Source organism: Chrysemys picta, chromosome 9, assembly GCF_011386835.1.
Source record: "Chrysemys picta bellii isolate R12L10 chromosome 9, ASM1138683v2, whole genome shotgun sequence".
NCBI classification, from domain to species: Eukaryota; Metazoa; Chordata; order Testudines; family Emydidae; genus Chrysemys; species Chrysemys picta.
Genome location: NC_088799.1, coordinates 35,570,769 through 35,595,565, shown reverse-complemented (window position 1 = coordinate 35,595,565; position 24,797 = coordinate 35,570,769). Strand labels below are relative to the sequence as shown.

Below are 24,797 nucleotides of genomic sequence, written 5' to 3'. Positions count from 1 at the left end.
CGACCGTTGGAATTGTGTTGATGCAAGTTTGCAGGGCCATTAATCACATCCTGCTCAGAAGAACTGTGACTCTGGGTAACATGCATGACATTGTGGCTGGCTTTGCACAAATGGGTTTCCCTAACTGCAGAGGGGCGATAGATGGGACGCATATTCCAATTCTGGCACCAGCCCACCTAGCCTCCGAGTACATTAATCGGAAGGGGTATTTCTCTATGGTTCTCCAGGCGCTTGTGGATCACCGTGGGCGTTTCATTGACATTAACGCAGGCTGGCCCAGAAAGGTGCATGACGCACATATCTTTCAGAACACTGGCCTGTTCAGGAAGCTGCAAGCAGGGACTTTTTTCCCAGACCAGAAAATCACCATAGGGGAAGTTAAAATGCTTATTGTGATCCTTGGAGACCCTGCTTACACTTTAATGCCCTGGCTCATGAAATCCTATACAGGGAGCCTTGACAGCAGCAAGGACAGGCTAAGCTGGTGCAGAATGACTGTGGAGTGTGCTTTTGGCTGTTTAAAGGGCCGCTGGTGCTCTCGTATGGGAAGCTGGACCTGGCTGATGACAGCATCCCCGCGATTATAGCCGCGTGCTGTACCCTCCATAACATTTGTGAAGGGAAGGGTGAAAGATTCACCCAGGCATGGAACTCAGAGGTTCAACACCTGGAGGCTGAATTTGAACAGCCAGAGAGCAGGACTATTAGAGGGGCCCAGCGTGGGGCTGCGAGGCTTAGGGATGCCTTGAGAGAGCAATTTGAGGCTGAAAGCCACCAGTAATGTCTGGTGCCCTGCACGGGAGTGAAGTGCAGTGGTTCCAATGTTAGTAGGAATCTGTGTTTGCTGACTTGCAGTGCCTGTTGCTTTCCTGGGCTAAGGTATCTTTTACTTTATGCAATAATAAAGAACGTTTTCAAGCCAAAAAATCCATTTATTGAAAAGAAAATTCATATATTGAAAAGAAACACAACTGCTTGGGAAACAGAAAAGGGTAAGGGGGTGGGGTGGGGAATGGTACAATCACAGATTTGCATATGTCCTGTTATCATACTCAGCCTTCCTGTCTGGAGTGCTGTGCAATGAGTGCTACACTTCAGAATGGCTATACTGCCTGGTGATGGGGGTTGAGTGCAGTGGGTAAGGGTCGTAGTTTTCAGGGCTGGGTGGTGAAGCTACAGGTGTTGGAGGCAGCTGGTGGCAATAAGAACCCAGATGTTGGGGTAAGTGGGTTGGAGGTGACAGAGGGGACAAGGGAAAGAGTTTTGGGACAAGGGATGTGGGGGGGCGGGCACGGTAGTGGTCCGCCTGCATGGCTACAAGCGCATGGATCAAGTCCACTTGGTGCTGCATGATGCTTATCAGTCGATCCGTGCTTTGCTGCCGGAGCGCCGCGCTTTTGTGCTGGCGCACCTCATTCTGCTGGCGGATCCTCCTTTCACTCTCCCTCCACTCCTGCGCTTTTAGATTCTCGTTAAGGGGCTGCTGCATGACTTCATGCAGCATGCCTTCTTTGCTTCTACGTGGCCTCTTCCTAATTCTTTGGAGTCTTTCCACCGGTGATAACACGGACAGCTGAGATCTCAAGGTTGCATCTGTAAAGGCAAATGCAACACTTACCAGAGGCAGCATTGTTCACACCAGACAGAGCAATGATTCCCCCGTACTTAAGGGCAAGCACAGTCTACACAATAGCATAATTTGCCCGTCTCAAAGCGAGCGCATATAACCCACGGGAGCCCCAAAATGGTGAGTAAGCACAGGGTCAAGAGGGACTGATTGTTTCACTGCCGTACTGTCCTCTGGGTTTCTGTGCCTTGGGGAGAGCCAACAGCTGCAGGGGGCCCCTATACTGAACACTGTCCCCACATTTTCCACAGGAGTTCGTCATCAACACCTATTCTGCATCTAGGCAGGAGTGTGGGGAAAGAAACCCACACACCCAAGCAATATAAGTTTTGCCAGCATAAGCGCTCATGGGAACAGTGCGATGTCAGCAGGAGATGCTTTCCTACTGACATAGCTACTGCTGCTCATTGAGCTGGTTTGATTATGTTGATAGGAGAGCTCTCTCCCATCGGCATAACACGGCTACACAATTACTTTTACAGCTGTGCCACTGTACGCTTGTAAGTGAAGACATGGCCTTAGCCAGTGAGATTGTTGGCACTTGTGGGTAGAGAGAGAGCTTTGCTTTGAATTCATTTAGCTTGTTAAGTTATTAGTTGTGTTTTATCTTTTATTTCTTTATAACCAGTTCTCATTTTATGCTTCATTAGTTGTAATCACTTAAAATTTATCTTGCTGTAATTAATAAATTTGTTTTATTGTTTTATCTAAACCAGTGTATTTGGATTGAACTTGGGAAACTTCATTGGAGATAACAGGATTTGTGCATATCATTTGCTATTAAGGAAATGATAGACTTCATATGAGCTTGTATTGTCCAAGAGGGGGCTGGGCAGTGTCAAACCAACCTGATAGCTTTGTTTGACAGGGTAACAAGCCTTGTGGATGGGGGGAAGTGGTAGACGTTGTATATCTTGACTTTAGTAAAGCTTTTGACACTGTCTTGCATGACCTTCTCATAAACAAACTAGGGAAATACAACCTAGATGGAGCTACTATAAGGTGGGTGCATAACTGGTTGGAAAATTGTTCCCAGAGAGTAGTTATCAGTGGTTCAGAGTCATGCTGGAAGGCCATAATGAGTGGGATTCCACAGGGATTGGTTCTGGGTCTGGTTCTGTTCAATATCTTCATCAATGATTTAGATAATGGCATAGAGAGTACACTTATAAAGTTTGGGGACGACACCAAGCTAGGAGGGGTTGCAAGTGCTTTGGAGGATAGGATTAAAATTCAAAATGATCTGGACAAACTGGAGAAATGGTCTGAAGGAAATAGGATGAATTTCAATAAGGACAAATGCAAAGTACTCCACTTACGAAGGAACAATCAGTTGCACACATACAAAATGGGAAATGACTACCTAGGAAAGAGTACTGCAGAAAGGGATCTGGTGGTCATAGTGGATCACAAGCTAATATGACAGGTTTCAGAGTAGCAGCCGTGTTAGTCTGTATCCGCAAAAAGAAGAACAGGAGTACTTGTGGCACCTTAGAGACTAACAAATTTATTAGAGCATAAGCTTTCGTGGACTACAGCCCACTTCTTCGGATGCATATAGAATGGAACATATATTGAGGAGATATATATACACACATACAGAGAGCATAAACAGGTGGGAGTTGTCTTACCAACTCTGAGAGGCCAATTAATTAAGAGAAAAAAAACTTTTGAAGTGATAATCAAGCTAGCCCAGTTCAGACAGTTTGATAAGAAGTGTGAGAATACTTACAAGGGGAGATAGATTCAATGTTTGTAATGGCTCAGCCATTCCCAGTCCTTATTCAAACCGGAGTTGATTGTGTCTAGTTTGCATATCAATTCCAGCTCAGCAGTCTCTCGTTGGAGTCTGTTTTTGAAGTTTTTCTGTTGTAATATAGCCACCCGCAGGTCTGTCACTGAATGACCAGACAGGTTAAAGTGTTCTCCCACTGGTTTTTGAGTATTTTGATTCCTGATGTCAGATTTGTGTCCATTAATTCTTTTGCGTAGAGACTGTCCGGTTTGGCCAATGTACATGGCAGAGGGGCATTGCTGGCACATGATGGCATATATCACATTGGTAGATGTGCAGGTGAACGATCCCCTGATGGTATGGCTGATGTGATTAGGTCCTATGATGATGTCACTTGAATAGATATGTGGACAGAGTTGGCATCAGGGTTTGTTACAAGGATAGGTTCCTGGGTTAGTGGTTTTGTTCAGTGATGTGTGGTTGCTGGTGAGTATTTGCTTTAGGTTGGGGGGTTGTCTGTAAGCGAGGACAGGTCTGTCTCCCAAGATCTGTGAGAGTAAAGGATCATCTTTCAGGATAGGTTGTAGATCTCTGATGATGCGCTGGAGAGGTTTTAGTTGGGGGCTGAAGGTGACAGCTAGTGGTGTTCTGTTATTTTCTTTGTTGGGCCTGTCTTGTAGGAGGTGACTTCTGGGTACTCGTCTGGCTCTGTCAATCTGTTTTTTCACTTCAGCAGGTGGGTATTGTAGTTTTAAGAATGCTTGATAGAGATCTTGTAGGTGCTTGTCTCTATCCGAGGGATTGGAGCAAATGCGGTTATATCTTAGAGCTTGGCTGTAGACAATGGATCGTGTGGTGTGTCCTGGATGGAAGCTGGAGGCATGTAGGTAAGTGTAGCGGTCAGTAGGTTTCCGGTATAGGGTGGTATTTATGTGACCATCGCTTATTAGCACAGTAGTGTCCAGGAAATGGACCGCTTGTGTGGATTGATCTAGGCTGAGGTTGATGGTGGGATGGAAATTATTGAAATCATGGTGAAATTCCTCAAGGGCTTCTTTTCCATGGGTCCAGATGATGAAGATGTCATCAATGTAGCGCAAGTAGAGTAGGGGCGTTAGGGGACGAGAGCTAAGCTAATATGAGTGAATAGTGTAACGCTGTTGCAAAAAAAGCAAACATCATTCTGGGATGTATTGGCAGGAGTATTGTAAGCAAGACCCAAGAAGTAATTCTTCCACTCTACTCCATGCTGATTAGGCCTCAACTGGAGTTTTGTGTCCAGTTCTGGGTGCCACATTTCAGGAAAGATGTGGACAAATTGGAGAAAGTCTAAAGAAGAGCAACAAAAATGATTAAAGGTCCAGATAACATGACCTATGAGGGAAGATTGAAAAGATTGGGTTTGTTTAGTCTGGAGAAGAGAAGACTGAGAGGGGACATGATAACAGTTTTCAAGTACATAAAAGGTTGTTACAAGCAGGAGGGAGAAAAATTGTTCTTCTAAACCTCTGAGGATAGGACAAGAAGCAATGGGCTTAAATTACATCAAGGGCAATTTAGGTTGGACATTAGGAAAAACTTCCTGTCACAGTGGTTAAGCACTGGAATAAATTGCCTAGGGAGGTGGCAGAAGCTCCATCATTGGGGACTTTTAAGAACAGGTTGGACAAACACCTGTCAGGAATGGTCTAGATAATACTTAGTTCTGCTGTGAGTGCAGGGGACTGGACTAGATGACATCTCGAGGTTCCTTCCAGTTCTATGATAACATGTACATTTCTGGGGGAAAGTCTGGGACTGGGAATTTGCTTGTGTTGCTCTGCAGAGCAATTCATGAGTGGCTGACCACAGCACTCACACAGTATAACTGGGAGTGATTTACATGCTGGAAGCTGTGTGAGAGCAGACCAGGAGTGGCTGCTCTCACAGTGAAGCAGTGTAAAAGGCACCTGAGGCTGGAGAATTGAGGGGATACAACCATCCATTAGTCCAGATTGTACCCTGGATAATGTCACAGTCTCTCACACATTTTTTACTTTTAAAATGAGTTAGTTACGTTTTTGGGTGTATGCAAAATATTCCTGTCACTAATCCTCGCTAAAAACCTTAGGCTGGTGCTTTGCAGAGTTTCTGGAGCCATCTTGCCTCCTCCTCCTCATGTAGATTGTGGAGCAAGGGGAGGGGGGTTCTATGTCCTCTTCACTACGCCTCAGGGCTTCTCCTATCTTTTTCTCCTCTGGGTGGAGTTCGTCCTCTTCCCATCTTCTGTTACATCACCTTTGTCCCCCAGCCCACTCTGCCCCCCTCTCAGCTTTGAGATGATGTTCAGAGGAGAAAGAGAAGAAACAAACTCTTCTAAACGCCACCCCTCTGCAGTATGCTGGTGCTGTGTGGTAAGGAGCCAACTGCTGACTCTTTCCTGGCAGCTCTCTCCACAGCCAGAGACTTCAAAGCTACTGGAGCGCTGGTGAGGGATGGAGGGAGTAGTCATAAACAGTGGCCTCTACTGGCGGGAGACCAAATTCCTCCCTCCTTCCCCCACCACTCACTATTTCTTTTTTTAAAGATACTGAGTCAGCTGCTTAGAACTGGATTTGGACACTGGGAACAGTGCTGGCCGCGCTGGAACAGTGGGCAAGCCTGCAAAAAGTCAAAGAAGATAAACTCGCCCTACTCTCTAGCTCTAAAATGTCTTGGGTTAGACTGGAATGGGTCTTATTGGGTTCGGGCGAGGTGGGCGGGTGCAAGCCCACCCACGACTAAAGGACTCACCCCCCATAAATATTTAACAAGTACAGGTGTGAAGGTCAAAGGGTCAAAAAAAAAAAAAAAAAAAAAAAGGGGGGGGGGGGGACCCGAAGGGAGCAAAGAACCCCAGACAGCACCCACTGCTCCTCAACGATATCAAGGGAGCCAGAAGACACCGCCCAGAAGAAATCTGCCCGGAAAAGGGGCTGCAACCTGGCACATTCTAGGTAAACATGCGCCAGGGTCTCCCTCAAGCTGCAAAAGGGACAGGTATCAGGGATGGGGATGAACTGTGCCAAGTACACGCCTGTGCTCACGGTTCTGTGAAAGAGCAACCAACCAATACCCCCGGGCAGGCCATGGGACTAAGGTGGAATATAGGCTGGCCCACTGGGGTTCCTCCTGGAATGGGTGTTGCAGCCAACACCATGACCATGACCTCATAATTATGCATATTCCCCCCCACCCTCACCCCACTCCCCACACAATGTAAAAACCTTGTTGACCTTGTCAACATCCAGGAATAGCCCCAATTCAAGATTTGCTGCAGCTGCACTGGTGCTGACCCCAACATCCATTAGCACAATCTGCGGAAACTCCAGCACACTCTTGTCTATACTTAGGGGTCTGCCCCAGCGTGGCTACATCAGTGCTGGCCACTCAGTGCTGAATCATGGCTATTACCAAGTGTAGACATGGCCTACTTATCTGTGCTATGTCTGGACCTGATTCTGCTCTTATTGAAGTCAAAGGGGCATTAGCCTTACTTTGGGCAAGGGGCATTAAGGGCCCAGATTCTGCAAGGTGCTGGGTGCTCTTGACTTCCATTGAAACCAGGAGGAACTCATCCCCCTGAAAGATCAGGCTGTAATAGCACAGTTCTACATGTAGAAAAGGAAAATGACTAAAAGGCTTCCATTTTGTTCCTGTTTATTGCTTTTGTGTCTCAGCTCATGCAGATGTAATTCAAGACATTTCTATCCTTATTAGTTTACATTCCATATGACTTCCTTTTCACAGCTGATTTCATGGGTAGCTGATTTCATATGGTTTACATAGAGATTTTGCAATGGTGGAACTAATCCATTTCGGGGTGTCGTTTTTTAACTGAAATAGGTATACCAGCACAACCCTTGGAGTGGCCACAGCTATACCAGTATAAAGATGCTTTATAGGAGCTTATTCCTCTCCCTACACAGGAAACCACCACCACTACAAAGCACCTTTATACCAGTATAACTAGGTCTACCCCAGGAAGGTTGTCCTGTCTTTACATACTAGCATTGTTAAAGTGTACAACTTTTGTGGGTGGACAAGCGCTTAAGCCCCAAGCCTCCAACATTCGAACCAAAATATGTTTGTGACGTTTCCTTGTATTAGGGTGACCAGATGTCCTGATTTTATAGGGACAGTCCTGATATTTGGGGCTTTTTCTTATATAGGCTCCTATTACCCCCCACCTCCGTCCCGATTTTTCACATTTGCTATCTGGTCACCCTACCTTGTATAAACATTTACTTTTGTGAGACTGGGGAAATCCTGTTGCGCACTGAGAGGTGAGAGAAATTGATTTTGAAAAGGCTAATCTATTGGAGCCGTCCTGAGCTCAGCTATCTGGGGTTCAGTGTTTTTCAGACTGCTGCAGCTGCTGCTGAGAGGCTCTATTTACAAATGAAAGGGAAATTCACAGTTCATTCGGATGACTCATTCCAAGTTTACTGGGTGGTTCACACGCCTGCCGGAACAGGAAGGCCCTTATTGTGCTCAATTGTTTTCCTGAATGCCTTTATGAACAACAGCAAAAGGAAATATTACAGTCTGGCATTAGGCCATCAAGCTGCTTGGTACTATATAGTGCTTAGAATGCAAAACAGACACCAACCAAGGCAAACATATCCTTAGTGTTGCAGTTATTTTTGCCGGTGTTTCAGATTAACTGCTACTTTTCACAGCAAACTCTGCAGCAACTGAGTAAAGACAACAGTTACCTTTTTTTTCCCCCCCAGTTGGATAATTTATTTTCAATACTTATTTCATGTTCAATAGCCACATAAAATGGCGTTTCTCAAATGCGGCCACTATGGCTGCATGCGGCCACCAGGGGCTTTTTATGCAGTCACAGCCTCCTGGGTAGTGATTGGAGCAGAGGAGGGCAAAAGCAGCGTTAATAAACATACAAATACCACTTTCCACTTACTAGCAAGCAAGTCTTTTTAAAAAAGCAACCAAAAAAGCAAAAGAAACAACAACAACAAAAAAGACAAGAATGTACAAGGCACATTATTTGTTTCTACTCTGTTTAGGTTCAGTAAAAAATAGAGACAACTGTACATTATTTTTATTATTGAGTCTGCAATAAAAAGCTACATAAATTACGATTTGGACATATATATGTGGATATTTGTTTTTCCTAATGTTAAGTATTTTAGGAAAAATTGTCAGAGTGGCCACCAGCAAGAGTTGGTGGCCGCACTCTGAGGCCACCAAAAAATTTCTTGAGAGACCCCCTGACATAGGAGGTGCTCTGACATCATCTCCACAGAGATGCTACAGTGAAAAGACTCTCACCACCACCATCTTTTTTTACTCTAGAGAGTCAAGCACTAAAACTAGGGTTACCATACGTCCGGATTCTGCCGGACATGTCCGGCTTTTTTGAGTTAAAAATAGCGTCTGGGGGGAATTTGTAAATGTCCGGACTCCCCCCCCATGCAGAGCGCATGCGCTGACAGGGCAGCCGGCCGGATCGTGCCACTCATATGGGGCTCTGGCAGCCAGAGCCCCTCCTCCACTTCCCCCTCCTCTCCCCTGCAACTTGAGACCACTCCCGTCCTCTCTCTCCCTCCCTCCCGTTCCCTGCATTCGCAGATCGCCGGCCGGCCATTCGCCTCAGGTCTCCGGCAGTCTGGAGCTCCTCCCCCTGCTCCCCCTCCCCTGCTGCCCAGCGCGCCGCTCCACAGCACTTTGTTCTGAGCGGCACGGTAAAGGGGCCAGGGAGTCGGAGAAGGGACAAGGAGGTTCTGGAGGGGGCAGTCAAGAGACAGGGAGCAGGGCTGGATGGGTCGGGAGTTCGGGGGGGGTTGTCTGGGGGTTGGGGGTGTAAGGTTTGGGCAGTCAGGGTGGGGGGGTCTCAGGAGGGGGCAGTTAGGGGACAAGGAACAGGGAGGCTTAGGTAGGGGGTGGGGTTCTGGAGGGCAGTTAGGAACAGGGGTCCCAGGAGGGGGCAGTCAGGGGACAGGGAGCAGAGGGGTTTAGATGGGTCGGGAGTTCGGGGGGGGGCTGTCAGGGGGTGGGAGTCCCTGATGTCTGTCTGGGGGTGTGGGTGTGGATAAGGGTTGGGACAGTCAGGGGACAAGGAGTTGGGGGGAGGGTTGGGGGTTCTGAGGGGGGCGGGAAGTGGGAGGGAGTGGAAGGGGCGGGGCTCCTCCCGTCCTCCTTTTTGATTGTTGAAATATGGTAACCCTACTAAAACAGCAGAAACAGCCAGTCCATCTAATCTCTTAGCCATAGATGAATCCTATAGTCCTACTCCATCAAATGTGACCCAAGCTCCTGGCCTCCAACAGATGAAGTGGGGCATGACCCAAGTACTTCTCTCACATCTGCGCAAATTCATCCATCCGTATAAAATCAGACTCAATCCCCACTACGGCTGGGCCAAGTTTTTGGCCAAAAAAAATTTCTTCTCTTTTCTTTTTTTTGGGGGAGGGGGAGCGGGAGGGATGGAGGGGGGGCTGAAAATTACAGATTGGGGGTAAGTGAATTCTGGTCAATTTTTTTTTCAATTCAAAATACCTTTTTGTTTTGAATTTTACTACATTTTTTTTTAAAGACCCAAGAATGAAACAAAATATTTCCTTTCAGGTCAAACAAGATGTTTTCTTCAACCTGAAACAATTTTGTTTCAATTTTTTGGTTCAGCCCCTGAATAGAAGAATTGATTATTCACATAGTTTTAATCCCCACTGTTTATCCTGTACTGTTTATCATCCTAATCCTACAACCTGGTTCCCTTTGCAGGATCAGGGCCATAAAGGGATTTGTGCAACATGGCCAAGTGAGCATTTCAATTTACATTGTAAACTCTATGGTGCATAGAACTTGCCATCTATATCTGAAAAATGCCGCACACAACTAAAGCACTGTAATAATAAATAACTGACTCTATTGATGCAGCATACAATTATAGATGCAAGTTCCAGTCATATCTTTACATTACCACAAATACTATTCTTTTACACCATTTTTTAGAGAAAAGTTAATTGTACCCCTGTGGCTGTAAAGCCAATTTGTCTTAGTTCTCATGTAAAAGCATTAGAGAGACAAAATAAGAAAGAAAAAGGCCCCTATCCTGCCGTGTGAAGAATGCAGGAGGACCTCTGTGTCTGTGCCGCTGCCTCCTTGAAGTCTTTGTAGGCATAGGGATATGTCCATATGCACAACAGTGTAGGGTTGAGGTCTAAACTTTTAAAATGTCTAAAAATGATATAATGCAGTTTTATTATACATCAGGGTGACATTAGCTTAAGGTATGATATCTTGTGAACCTGCAGGGATACAAATACATGATCTGTTTGAAAGGTTGGATAGACTCCCATCCCACCTATGAGACAGAGCCTCTGAGAGGTCACAAGATTTTATTTTTAATCTTATTTTACATTTTCTATAGTGCCCATCACCACATTCTCCAAGCATTAGGCTCTAAAATTATCACTGTCCCAGGTCTGACTATTACAAATCCAAGATTCTAGATGAGAGTAATTTAAAATCCCTTGTGACTTATATTTGATGGAAATAATTAAACTCTTTTGTGACAGGATTTGTTTTTGTTTTTAATGGTGGCTCTTCCAATTTTTTTTTTCAGGTTTGGAATGTCAGAAGTAGTCCCAGCTGAGGTGGATTAATAGTGATTAGAGGGTCATATACACATATTGCACCATTTATCATGTTTGCATTAAAACACTTATTACCTGAATACCATCATCATATATGTGGTGGATCTGAACAAATGATTTATTTGACAAATTTCATCTTTGTTTATGTTTGGAAATTGTTCACAAGCAGATTATTAAATATATTAGAGAATTTTGCAATCAAAATTATTCACAAATAATGTGAACAATTCTTGATCTGCAAATCCTTTGTGAGCAGTTTATTGCAAATATTTGCAAACTGTGTTCATGAGTTACAAAAGCCACGTGTTTAAAACAGCACCCAAAGGCCTGGTCCCCACTAACCCACCACTTTGGACTAAGGTACGCAAATTCAGCTACGTTAATAACGTAGCTGAATTCGAAGTACCTTAGTCCGAACTTACCGCGGGTCCAGACACGGCAGGGAGGCTCCCCCGTCAATGCCGCGTACTCCTCTTGCCAAGCTGGAGTACCGGCGTCGACGGCGAGCACTTCCGGAATCGATCCGGAAGCGGATCTAAACCAGACGCGATAAATCGATCCCAGAACATCGATTGCCTGCCGCCGGACCCTCCGGTAAGTGTAGACGTACTCTAAGATTTATATAATGAACCAATATAATGCAAATCAGAATATTAAAAATAAACATACAATTTAAAGTCATCACTTCTCTTTGTATCTGTGCTAGTAAAGTTTGAAAGTTCAAAGAAAGTGAACACAATGGGTCATGAACATAGCTGAACTGAAATTTGGTTTTTGATTTGAATGAATATTCATAGAAAATTGTTTTCATTATGTGCTCAGTTTTGTTTAGTATAATCCCACAGGTGAAATAATATACATTATGCATGGAAAAGCTGTTTTAGGACATTTTTAGGGATTCTAAAATGTATTATTTATGATTTTCCTCTCCCTTGGAAGGTTCTACCATTGTACTAATGGTAACTAAGACTTTCAGGTTTCAGAGTAGCAGCTGTGTTAGTCTGTATCAGCAAAAAAAAAAACAGGAGTACTTGTGGCACCTTAGAGACTAACAAATTTATTAGAGCATAAGCTTTCGTGGACTACAGCCCACTTCTTCGGATGCATATAGAGTGGAACATAAATTGAGGAGATATATATGTGTGTATATATATGTGTGTATATATATATCTCCTCAATATATGTTCCACTCTATATGCATCCGAAGAAGTGGGCTGTAGTCCACGAAAGCTTATGCTCTAATAAATTTGTTAGTCTCTAAGGTGCCACAAGTACTCCTGTTCTTTTTAAGACTTTCAGGTGAAGGGGTTTGAAAATCTGTACCAAAAAACAACTTTATAACTCTCTAAAAGATTCCTAAAACAGCTTTCTGTGGAACATCTGGCACATATAGGGAATATGTGGTATAAAGTCGTTATTGGCACTTGTTGGGATGAACTGCATAACTCCCACTCATGAGTGGTATGGTCATCCCAAATTCATAACAATAAATCTCTAGATTGCACCATATCATCACACACACACTCATACTTGAGAAACAGAAAGTGAGAACACACATGAAAGTGTGGTGATGTCTAGGGGTTTAATCAGCATAACAGATGGCTACATGACACAAATAGTAGAATCATGAGGAAATTACACTGAACATCCCAGTTTATGGTGTACATGTATGTATATACATGAACATATGAAATATATGAGAGAAGAAAGAAGGCCCTGACCAGAAGTGTATAGTTTTATACCGGATTATTTACAGAAACAGTAAAATAAAATAAGAAACAGACAAAGGGCCTAACCCTAAAAGGTGCCGAGCAGCATCACTTTCCATCAAAATCAATAGGGGATGTGGGTGCTTAGTCCCACTGAAGACCAGCATCAAAAATCAGAAACTCAAAAATCTTTACCTCAAACTCAAGTTCAAGTCATCAAGTCCAATTCAATTCAAGTCAGCTCTTAGCTGCCAAGATAAGAAGCATCTTGGAGATGCTGTAGATGGACAGAAGTTTCTCTGGGTACACCAGGCCATTTATGGACCCTATCCTGAAATCTTTCTTTCCATGAACAGTTCCATTGGTGCAAAGGCTTTGATTCTCCACGTCCTCGTGAAACATACAACAAGCAGCCAAAAAATAAGTCAGGGATACTAGTTCTGGTTTATATCAGTGTAACAGAGAACAGAAACTGGCCAAAAATCTGATAAGAAGTGGAGCAGTGTTACGAAAATAATGTTTAAAAGATCATTAAATAATTGTACCCCCTTATTCCCCCGCGGGGGTTGGGGAAGCACCAAATGTTAAATTGCAGATAATATTTCATCTATTAATAAAGAGCTTTACAAATATGCCCACAAACACACAGAATGTAATGGAGAAACTTGGTTCACTAAAATTGGTATTGGGGAATTGGAGACAGGATAAGAAAGTGACAGATTTCTTAAACAGTTGCTTTCCTTCTGTCATTACAGGAAGGGAAGGGTTGCCTAAGTCAGGGATATTTCATGGTATGTGGAGTTTGATAGTCGGCTGGTAATACATTTACCATCCGTCTAATTTTCCCAGAAGAGTCCTGACCTTAGCTGACACTTTCCTGAATTACAAGAGGATGGCAAATGATCCTGAATTGCTACTGCATGGCCTAGCCATTTCAGTTTTGTTTACAGTTGTACCTGCATAACATTTTGTTCTGGGACAGGTTCCCTGGAGCAAAACTAGAAAAATCACTCATTGCCAAATGCCCACAAAATGAAGAAATTAAACAGGGACGGTCACTCTGGGTAGCATTATTTAAAAACTGCAGATTTCAGGGCAGGCAAAGGTCCAGGTCCAGGTAACTCCATCAGTTTAAAAGAAATGAAGATGGAAAGTATCAAAATCAGTTGCTAACTGTGGGCATTCTCTAGTGAGATGTAAGATTCCTGAGGATGGTAGCCTGGCAAATCAAACACAATAGTTTTTAAAAAGGGAGAGAAAAAGTACTGTATTATACTAAACAACACAGCCCACTTAGATTAACAGCATTTGGGGATGAATGTGGAATTTAGCAAGCAACACAGGAAAAAAACAGCATGCAATTTGATTCAAGCCAGCCCATGTCAACTTATTTGGACCAAAATCTTGCTTAAGGTACAGCTCTGCTCTGAAAAATGATCCTGTAACATGGCATCATTGCATAATGCTTTGGCACCATGTAATATTTTGTTTGCTTCTGGGGCAGCAGCTCCATGCTTAAGAAATAGCCCAATGAGTGAGAGAGAGAGTAAAGTAGAAAGATTCAAGCTAAGACAAAGCACCTAAAAGCAACTACAGTATCAATGGCAAAAGTCATTTTCCCCACAGTCTAACTGGCTATGCATTCAGCTACGAAGAGCCACTTACACCACCTACAACAGTACTGGAGTCTGGTGAAGCCCAATAATGTTACACATGGGGTTCCACATTTATGGTCTCAAATTGATTTCCATATCAAATGCCCTAAGCCTCCTTTTGCTAGCCTTGGAAACATCCAGGGACCTGAGAATCAAGATGGCTCTTTCCTCCTCATGTATCATAACTAGTAATGAAGGTTTTGTAGGGAAAATCACAACAGCAGTTATATCTGTGCATCTTTAAGGTATGCCCTCGGTAACACCTGTGCAACCTCAAGGCTGTGCATGTGTGACTGATTGGAACTTAGCAAACAATTCTGTTGAAGATTCACAAAACAGAATAGAATACAGATTCCTTTCCCATTTAAAGTGTTAAATGGGATTAATGAAGAACTAACACCTCTTTGTCACTAATATCAAGAAGTAGATACATACAAAAAGCAGATCCATTGGGTGGAGGCATCTTTTATCTTAACAATGTTTCAGAGTAGAACCACTACTTAATCAACTTGTTGAAAATTCCTCAGTTAGGCCTGGTCTACACTAGGCGTTTATGTCGAAGTTAGCGCCGTTACATCGAATTAACCCTGCACCCGTCCACACTGCGATGCTATTTAGTTCGACATAGAGGTCTCTTTAATTCGACTTCTGTACTCCTCCCCGACGAGGGGAGTAGCGCTAAATTCGACATGGCCATGTCGAATTAGGCTAGGTGTGGATGGAAATCGACGCTAATAGCTCCGGGAGCTATCCCACAGTGCACCACTCTGTTGACGCTCTGGACAGCAGTACGAGCTCGGATGCTCTGACCAGCCACACAGGAAAAGCCCCGGGAAAATTTGAATTTGAATTCCTTTTCCTGTCTGGCCAGTTTGAATCTCATTTCCTGTCTGGACATCGTGGCGATCACAGCAGCACTGGCAACGATGCAGAGCTCTCCAGCAGTGATGGCCGTGCAGTCTGTGAATAGAAAGAGGGCCCCAGCATGGACTGATCGAGAAGTCTTGGATCTCATCGCTGTGTGGGGCGATGAGTCCGTGCTTTCTGAGCTGCGCTCCAAGAAACGGAATGCAAAGATCTATGAGAAGATCTCTAAAGACATGTCAGAGAGAGGATACAGCCGGGATGCAACGCAGTGCCGCGTGAAAATCAAGGAGCTGAGACAAGGCTACCAGAAGACCAAAGAGGCAAACGGACGCTCCGGATCCCATCCCCAGACATCCCGTTTCTACGAGGCACTGCATTCCATCCTCGGTGCGGCCGCCACCACTACCCCACCAGTGACCGTGGACTCTGAGGATGGGATAGTGTCCACGGCCGGTTCCTCGGACATGTTAGGGGACGGGGAAGATGAGGAAGGAGATGAGGAGGGCGAGGCAGTCGGCAGCGCTCACAACGCTGATTTCCCCGACAGCCAGGATCTCTTCATCACCCTTACAGAGATCCCCTACCAAGCGTCCCCAGCCGTTACCCCGGACACAGAATCTGGGGAAGGATCAGCCAGTAAGTGTTGTAAACATCTAAACATTTATTTTTAACAGAACAGGAATATTAACAATTAAAAGAATGGGTTGTTCATGATTACTTTGCCCTAGGCGCTTAACGGTTCAGTCATGGGCAGTGTAAGTTTTGAAAAAAAATCTAGCAATGTCCGGTTTTCCGTGATTGTCCTGCCCAAGCCGCTCTACTGTTTAGTCCCTGCTACTGCAGCTACAGTAAAATGCGGTCTATATGTCTGGGGACAGAGCAGTAATCCTCCTGGGACATCTTGATGAAGCTCTCCTGGAGGTAATTGGAAAGCCGTTGCATGAGGTTCCTGGGGAGAGCGGCCTTATTGGGTCCTCCGAAGTACGACACGTTGCCGCGCCACGAGACTATCAAGTACTCGGGAATCATTGCTCTGCACAGCAGGGCGGCATACGGCCCTGGTCTTTGGAGGCTTTCCCAGAGCATTCTCTCTCTCTCGCTCTCAGAGATCCTCATCAGGGTGATGTCGCTCATGGTGACCTGCTTTGAATTAGGTAGGGGAATGTTAGTGTTGGGACTGCTTGCCCGTTCCTTTACAGAACTGTAACCGCTGGTTTGCAGCCACGCGGTGGAGGCGGGAGAGGGGCAGCCGAAAGAGATCGTTCCCGGGGACAGCCGCGAGGGGGTGGGACAGGGGCAGAGTTCCCGCTTGCCGGATTGCTGGCAGCAGGGACTGACATTGCTTTAAATGTGAAATGAGGCCAGTGGTAATATAAAAGTTTTAAACTGCCACAAGTCTACGGCTTACCATGTCTGCCTGCAACAGAAATTCCGTTGTGCTGCCCCGCTTCTCAAATGTGCTGTGCAAGACCCCAGGCACTGAATGCGAAGGCCGAGAATTCGACCTTGTGCTGAGTGCGCATGTGATAGGTGCTGTGCATGGTCTTGTTCACAGAGAAAGACTATGTTCTTTGTTCACAACTACATTTATCTTTCTGAGGAATTCACTCCCTTTTTCCCATTTCCACAGCCCCATCTGCGACTGTCTCACAACCTAGCCTGGCATCACACTCCCAGAGGCTAGCGCAGATTAGGCGTAGGAAGAAGAGGACACGGGAGGACATGTTCTCGGAGCTTATGGCCTGTTCCCGAGCCCAGGCAGCACAGCAGACCCAGTGGCAGGAGAACTTGACCCAAATGCACCAAGCAAACATGGATCGGGAGGAGAGGTGGCGGCAGGAAGACCAGCAGGCGACTCAAACGCTGCTTGGACTACTGAGGGAGCAAACAGACACGCTCCGGCGCCTTGTGGATGTTCTGCAGGAACCGAGGCAGGAGGACAGAGCCCCGCTGCAGTCTCTCTCTAACCGCCCTCCCCCGCCACCAAGTCCCATACCCACCTCACCCAAAGTGCAAAGAAGGAGAGGCGGCAGAGTCCGTGCTAACTCTCACTCCACCCCTGCAGAGAGCTCTAGTAGCAGAAGGCTCTCATTCCCCAAAATTTGAAAAGTTCTTTCCTTCCCGCCTGACACAAGCCCCCGTCCAAGTTTCACCTCCCAGTTCCATGTGTAGTTGATAATAAAAAATACGTTTCTGTTAACTACTGTTTCAATCATGTTCTTTTGGAGGAGGAGGGGAAAGGGGGTTGGTAATTGGACAGGACAGTCACCTTTGGCAGGGTACATAGCGGGGGCAGGTACAGCAGCAGGGCACATACACAGTGCAGTGATGCAGTGACTAGTTACCCTGGTTAGTCTGGGAGGTGGTTTTCATGTTATGTGGTGGGGGGTAGGTTGCTCTGTGACTTTGTGGCGGGGGAGGGCAGTTACAGATCTTAAGCGGCGGTCCTTATGCAGGATCACAGAGCCACGCAGCAGGGGATCTGTAACCGTCCTCCCCCTGCCACAAAGTCACATAGCCCCCCCATACACACAGTCCCGATCAGGAGGGGTGACAGGCTCCGTTGAAACAACCATCCCACCGCAGCGGAGCCTGTCAATCCTTGAGTTTAGAAGCTTCATTCGCGTCACTACACTACACCCGCTCCGCACCACAGTCTGCGTCCGTTTTAAAAAATTCCTGCGAAAACAGTATTAAAGAAAACGCTGTGCATTAACAAAGTAGAACTATTTTTATTTCGAAACGTGTGTTGGAAGGGGGGTGAAGGGGGTATGTAACTGGATAGGATAGTCAACATTAACTGGGTAAAGAAACGGGGGCAGGTTCAGCTTCTCTGTACACAAACTTTAAAGTCACAGGTTACCCTGCTCACTGAGGAACTTAGCTTTCAAAGCCTCCCGGATGCACAGCGCTTCCCGCTGGTCTCTTCTAATCGCCCGGCTGTCTGGCTGTGCGTAATCAGCAGCCAGGCTATTTTCCTCAACCTCCCACCCCGCCATAAAGGTCTCCCCCTTGCTCTCACAGAGATTGTGGAGCACACAGCAAGCTGCTATAACAATGGGGATATTGGTTTCGCTGAGATCACAGCGAGTCAGTAAGCTTCTCCATCTCCCCTTGAGATGGCCAAAAGCACACTCCACCACCATTCTGCACTTGCTCAGCCGGTAGTTGAAGAGTTCTTTTTCAGTGTCCAGGGCGCCAGTATAGGGCTTCATGAGCCAGGGCATTAGCGGGTAGGCTGGGTCCCCGAGGATGACTATAGGCATCTCCACATCCCCAACAGTTATTTTGTGGTCCGGGAAGTAAATACCTTGCTGCAGCCGTCTAAACAGACCAGAGTTCCTGAAAACATGAGCGTCATGAACCTTGCCCGGCCATCCCACGTAGATGTTGGTAAAACGTCCCCTGTGGTCCACCAGTGCTTGCAGCACCATGGAAAAGTAGCCCTTTCGGTTAATGTATTGGGTGGCCTGGTGGTCCGGTGCCAGGATAGGGATGTGAGTTCCATCTATGGCCCCACCGCAGTTTGGGAATCCCATCGCTGCGAAGCCATCTATGATCACCTCCACGTTTCCCAGGGTCACTACCTTTGACAGTAGTACATCAACGATTGCCTTCACTACTTGCATCACAACAACCCCCACGGTAGATTTGCCCACCCCAAACTGGTTCGAGACTGACCGGTAGCTGTCTGGCGTTGCAAGCTTCCAGAGGGCTATGGCCACTCGCTTCTGGACAGTCAGTGCAGCTCGCAACCGGGTGTCATTGCGCTTCAGGGCAGGGGACAGCAACTCACAAAGTTCCAGGAAAGTTCCCTTCCGCATGCGAAAGTTTCGCAGCCACTGGGATTCATCCCAGACCTGCAGCACTATGCGGTCCCACCACTCAGTGCTTGTTTCCCGTGCCCAGAATTGCCGTTCCACGGCATCAACATGACCCATTGCCACCGTGATGTCCTCGGCGCTGGGTCCCGTGCTTTCTGAGAGGTCTGTGCTACTCTCAGACTTCAGGCCATCACCGCGGTGCCGTAGCCTCCTCGCCTGACTTTTCTGCATCTGCCTCAGGGAAAGCTGTATGATAAGCTGCGAGGCGTTGAGAGCGGCCACAACTGCAGCGATGGTCACAGCGTGCTCCATGCTCGCAGTGCTGTGGCGCCCGTGCTGTCAATGACTGGAAAAGTGCGCGAACTGATTTCCCGCCGGCGCTTTCAGGGAGGGAGGGCGGGAGTGATGGACGGATGACGACAGTTACCCAAAAGCACCCTGGACACATTTTGTTACCCAGAAGGCTTTTGTGGCTACACCCAGAATTCCAATGGGCAGAGGGGACTGCGGGAACTGTGGGATAGCTGACCACAGTGCACCGCTTCGAATGTCGACGCTTTCACCGTTAGTGTGGACTCACAAAGTCGAATTACTGTCCTTAGTGTGGACACACACGTTCGACTTTGCAATATCGATTCCAAAAATTCGATGCAAGTAAAATCGAACTACTCTCGTAGTGTAAACAAGGCCTTAGTGACTGGTATGGAGACAAGTACTATGGATGTTATAGGCAGAGAACACTGAGGTTTTCAAACCTGACAACGTGAATTTACCTGGATGTTCCCACTCAAACTGATGGAAGTTGTGGGGATAAATCCACCTATGCAGCTTGGAAAATACCAGCTATACGTTTCCTCAAAATTATCTGAGCGGTGACCTTGAGGTTTCCGATCTAAACTCACCCTACAAAAGGAAACATTAACTTCTCACAAAAGAAATTTATTTCAAAAATTGGAACAATAAATTTTAAACTCTTAAAAGAAAGAGCCAAACCTTTACCCCAAAAACTCAAACCAAATTTGTGGTGGTGGTGATTTGTTGTTGGTGGGATGTTTGATTCGGTTGGTAGGTTTAAGATCTGCAAAGATTTGCTTAACCTTTTTTACATCATTTTTGTGTGCCTCTGGACTTTCTGGTTCTTGCTGAAAGCAACCAAGATACTTCAAGAGAGGCTTTTTTTCTATTGTATTTCTGTCCAATACAGAGGGAGAAATGTCCAGATCTGACAAGGATTTAAAAAAAAAAATCAGAATGTTTGGTTGCTTATCCAGCCCAAGCTCTTACACCAGGTGTGACTGGGTGCCTGTGATAGACCACACTGATAATGCCGCACTCCGGGCAGACAATCCCCAAATCTGGTGGTTTACTTTATAATTAGATTCACCAAATCAGTAACAAAAGAGCATCTGCAGTACCACACTGGTTAACCAGAAGCCAAACACATTCCCCTTTAGGCATTCCAGCCCTTGGCTCCCATCCAGGCAACCCAATCTAATATAGTGAGAGGTTATTGAAAACCCATTTCACCATAAGCGAGATTCTTTCTGTCAATATGAATCTCAGACTTTACCCAAATATCACAATGTCAGACAATCCTTAGTAAACTAACTAAAGATTAAATAATAAAAGAAAAGAAGAGAGTTATAAAAGGTTAATAGATCACATACATACAAATGATTTAATGTCGCAGTGGTGAAATAGACTGCTGGCTTTTAAAGTCTCTCTGGCAAGTTCCAAAAGATTGGAAGGTGCTCAGTCCATAGTTCAAGGTACTCCTTTTAGTTGTAAATCCACAATGCAGAGAATTAGAGCAGGAAAGAGGCAATGTGGAGGTGTCTCGGGCGTCTTTTTATACCCTCTGTCATGTGCATGGAAATTTACTGTTCCAAACAAAACCCACAGCCCCTGTCTGTGGAAAGTTTCTGGCCAAGATGGAGTCCAGGATCACATGAGCATATCACATACCCCTACATGTTTTGCTGAATCACAGGGGATGGCCATTGGCTCCTCGCTGTCTGAGGCATCTGCAGAAAGACCTACTGGGCAGCATGAGTTTCTTCAATGACCCATTCTGAGAGTGGAGTGTCCTTGATGGGCCATCAACACATCGCTGTCTAGCCCTGATGTAAATTCTGCTGAGGGGTGTCACCCAGGAATACAACACACGTTTAAGACACAAGTCCATAGCCAATATTCATAACTTCACATACAAAGATGATACATGCATATAAACAGAATAATCATACTTCGTAAATCCGAACTTTTCCATTGACACCTTACATGACATACGTTTATACAAGATTTGTTGCAATTGTATAACAGTGGTAGAAACAATGATACAAATGATCATCTTTCTTATACACAGCATCACACCAAGCTCATTGTTAAACATATGGATGGGAAAATAACCAGTAATTTCTCTGAGGAGGCTTCTTGCCTATAATGTGTAAATTACTTAAAGAGAACAAATGGTACATTTCAAAAAAAGTTTGCACATGATACAGCAAGACATAAGTAAGAACGTAGCCATATCTCCAAGAAGTCAATCACTATGACCTTTATATGGAAAATCCCAGTTGATGCAAACAAATGTCTCCCCACAAGGCATTATAACTAGAGCTAGTAGGGAAATGGTTCTCCTGTCCCACAAAAATTTTTAAGATTTCAAAAAATTTTCTGTTGCACTTTGGAACAAAACAGACCTTCTGAAGTTTCCCCCCCACACAGAGAGGGGCCCCAGAATAGCCTTGTATTAGGAAACTCACCTGCAATGTGTAAGACCCAGGTTTGAATCCCCACTGTAGTTGATTTGGATCAAGGTCTTGAACACAGGCCTCCCAAGTCCCAGCTGTTCTGGTATCTGTCTGTCTGTCTCCCTCCCTCTGGGACTACATATTCCATCTTGTACCTCAGAAACCTCTCTTGAAAACGTTGTTGAACCTGCTACATTCCTGCACAAAGTTTTGGTTTCAACAAACTGTCATTTTCCAACAAAAAACATTCTATCAAAAAATTCCTGGCCAGCTCTAATTAAAACCAAATCATTTATTAAACCAAACAGTTTAATATAAGTGATATTTCTAATCTTTCATGAAGGAGGTAAAATATGCTGTATTTTCTCTCTCAAGTCACTATCATATAATGGTCTTTTTCAAGTAGAGCTGTCATTGTGGTTTCCTGGATTTCCTCAGCCTCTTTGGAATGCTTGTAAATTCCCATGGCTGATAGTAAGCTAAGAAAGGAAATAAAAAATAGTAAATACCACTTCAGTGGTGTAAGCCCTTTTCTTCTCTTTTTTTTGGCTGGCGATGCACATTAGGAGATTATTATCAGCTTTTGCACTAACTTCAAAACTGTTCCAGCTGGGAAACCATCCGTGTCCATTTTGCACCCTCAATTATGCTCTTACGCCAACTCAATCTTCACTGAAATAGATGCATTTTGTTAGACTAATGGTTGGAGATATTAAATGGATCTGAACGGAGAGTTTATTTTACAGAAGTACTTGAAGAAGTCAGTCTAGTAAATGGATGCAGTAATGGGGGAGGGTGGAGGAAATCACTCTTTAGTGTCTTATTACCTGCTATAACTATACAGTGGAATGCCTGAAAGAGAATAGAAGGTAAATCCATTGTACTATTTCTATGTGCAGTAACTGGATATTTAGTATCTGCTATTTATTTTTATTCATGGATATTTTATAAAATTTATTAATTGAAAAATACTTCAAAAAGGAAAACAAGATACATATTAAAAAGACTATAAATACTTCAGAATAGAATGATTAGACATCAGAATATCAGACCCTTATCCTGACCACAGTTACATTGGGTTTTTCATTCACACAATATACTGAAGACAGTCGAGTTGCTCCTGATTTATACTGCTGTAAATTAGATCAGAACAGAGCCTATGTGTTTGGATATTCTTGTCCTGGAGAGAAAAGAATACATGACCATCCTGATTATTATAAGCCCAGATCTCCTCCCGTTATACACACACTGAGTTGTACATTATTCCACAAATGGTCCCATTACTTATGAAGTAAAGTACTACTTAATATGAACAAGAATGGCAGAATCAGACCCTTCTTGTATAGGGCAAACGGATGATCCCAGGTTTTATCATGCTTCCAAGAGAATATTTGTTATGAAGAAATTCTGAATAATCTACTGCCTCCGAAGAAATGATGACTTTGAAATGACCCAGTAACAGGACTCAAAGATTACAAAGGGATTTGATAAAGTGTACGCATTTAAACTGCTCACAGCAGTTTAATGAGGGGTTCAAAAGTCAGGAGTCACATTAAAAAATAACTAAAAAAATAAGTGTATACAGAACAAAACTATTTCACTCAAGGTCAGAGTAATAAACGTACGGAATTAATTGCCAAATAAGACCATGGAAACAAGTACTGTAGTATAAGTGGGTTGTAGAGACATCTTGGCACTTTTATGGAGAGAGAAGGGATTAAAGGATATCATGACAAAGCAGAGAACTGGGGCTAAGATAAACTTAAAGGGGGACAGGATTTTTAGGTCAAGTGGCTTCTTCCTTTCCAGCCATTCCTTTTATGTCCTTATTCCCTTATTCCCATGTCAGCTTGAATAAACAATTATTAGAGCTTAGACGAACAATGGACCTCTTCCATACTGTAACGGGACTGAAGGGGCGCTATCTTTTCCTTCGCTCCACTATGAAAGTAACAGCTAACAAACAGGAATAGCCTTATTTCTCTTTATAGAATACTGTACATTTGACCTGCTCCAATTGATTTCAGGTATACGAGTATCTCATATCACCTCTTTCCTGTAACCTTATCCTCTTCAGTCCCATTTACTGCCATCACTCAGCTATCAGGGTGGCACAAATAAACAATGAAAGACAGAGCACAATGTTACAAACCACAACAGCTGTCCTAAATTACACTTCATCAGTGACATCAGTGTTAAAGATGACTTTATATATATACACACACACATACATATATACACATACCCCAGCATTCTCCTGGTGTTATCATGGATTTATCACATATCACACTGAAAAGAATGTGGAGTTATCAAATTTTCCTTCAAGTTGAAAAAGACTTCACTTCAGACAATCGTGCCCTGTTCTGTTATTACAAACTGTTTTCTGTCAAATAGGTTGCACAAGATGTCAATGGGTTTAAATTAGCAACTACAGCTCGGTATCAAATAGATGTTTAAAGCAAGTAAATATTAAAGCAAGTTTGTAACAGAAATTCATGATATTTGCTAAGGAAAGTGTCTTCTGGAAGGTTTCAGAGGGGTAGCTGTGTTAGTCTGTATCAGTAAAAATAACAAGGAGTCCTTGTGGCATCTTAGAGATTAACTTTCTGATGAAGTGTTATAGCCCATGAAAGCTTATGCCCAAATACATTTTTTAGACTCTAAGGTGCCACAAGGACTCCTTGTTGTCTTCTGGAACACATTCACTCTTCAATATTTTTATACACTTTCCTTTGGTCCTGTGCATGAATTGGCATGGATTGGAAGAGTCTATACAGGTACCTTCTCAACTGGCATTGTACTGCCCTATCCTCAGAATATGCTAGAAATCCAAATTTTCCATTACAGTGGCTCGCTGCATTGTTGAATTATGTACACTATTGTTGCCGTGGTGTTCTAATCTCTTGGTCTGACACAATCAAAAAGATCTGGAAGTGCTAAGAAGGGAATGTGTCTCAGAAAGAGGCTTATCAAGACCCACAAAA

General features: G+C 44.5%; 2 protein-coding genes across 5 annotated transcripts in view; one reads left to right on the top strand and one right to left on the bottom strand.

Moving 5' to 3' along the window:
* Positions 1–1,411: 1,411 nt before the first annotated feature.
* The window catches only part of IRS1 (insulin receptor substrate 1), a 182,952-nt gene continuing 159,566 nt past the window's right edge, over positions 1,412–24,797 (bottom strand). For 2 of the 4 annotated variants that reach the window (XR_010590660.1, XR_010590662.1), the window contains one exon: positions 1,412–1,593. The gene's annotated coding sequence lies outside the window, so the exon portion shown is untranslated. Of the gene's footprint in view, positions 1,594–19,989; positions 22,293–24,797 lie in introns of those variants that run through there. The other 2 variants (XR_010590661.1, XR_006175229.2) reach the window with 1 other exon arrangement.
* Positions 14,916–17,483, top strand: LOC135973689 (uncharacterized). The gene is made up of 2 exons (XM_065558011.1): positions 14,916–15,872; positions 16,867–17,483. Exons 1-2 carry the CDS (start codon positions 15,296–15,298, stop codon positions 17,340–17,342), a joined length of 1,053 nt encoding a protein of 350 aa, XP_065414083.1. The 5' UTR covers positions 14,916–15,295; the 3' UTR covers positions 17,343–17,483.

What these genes read in the sequence shown, in the direction of transcription:
- LOC135973689 (XM_065558011.1), top strand. Translation starts at nt 15,296, where the DNA reads ATGCAGAGCTCTCCAGCAGTGATGGCCGTGCAGTCTGTGAATAGAAAG. An exon ending in ATCTGGGGAAGGATCAGCCA is followed by an intron (nt 15,873 to 16,866) that starts GTAAGTGTTGTA and finishes CCATTTCCACAG; the next exon opens with CCCCATCTGCGACTGTCTCA.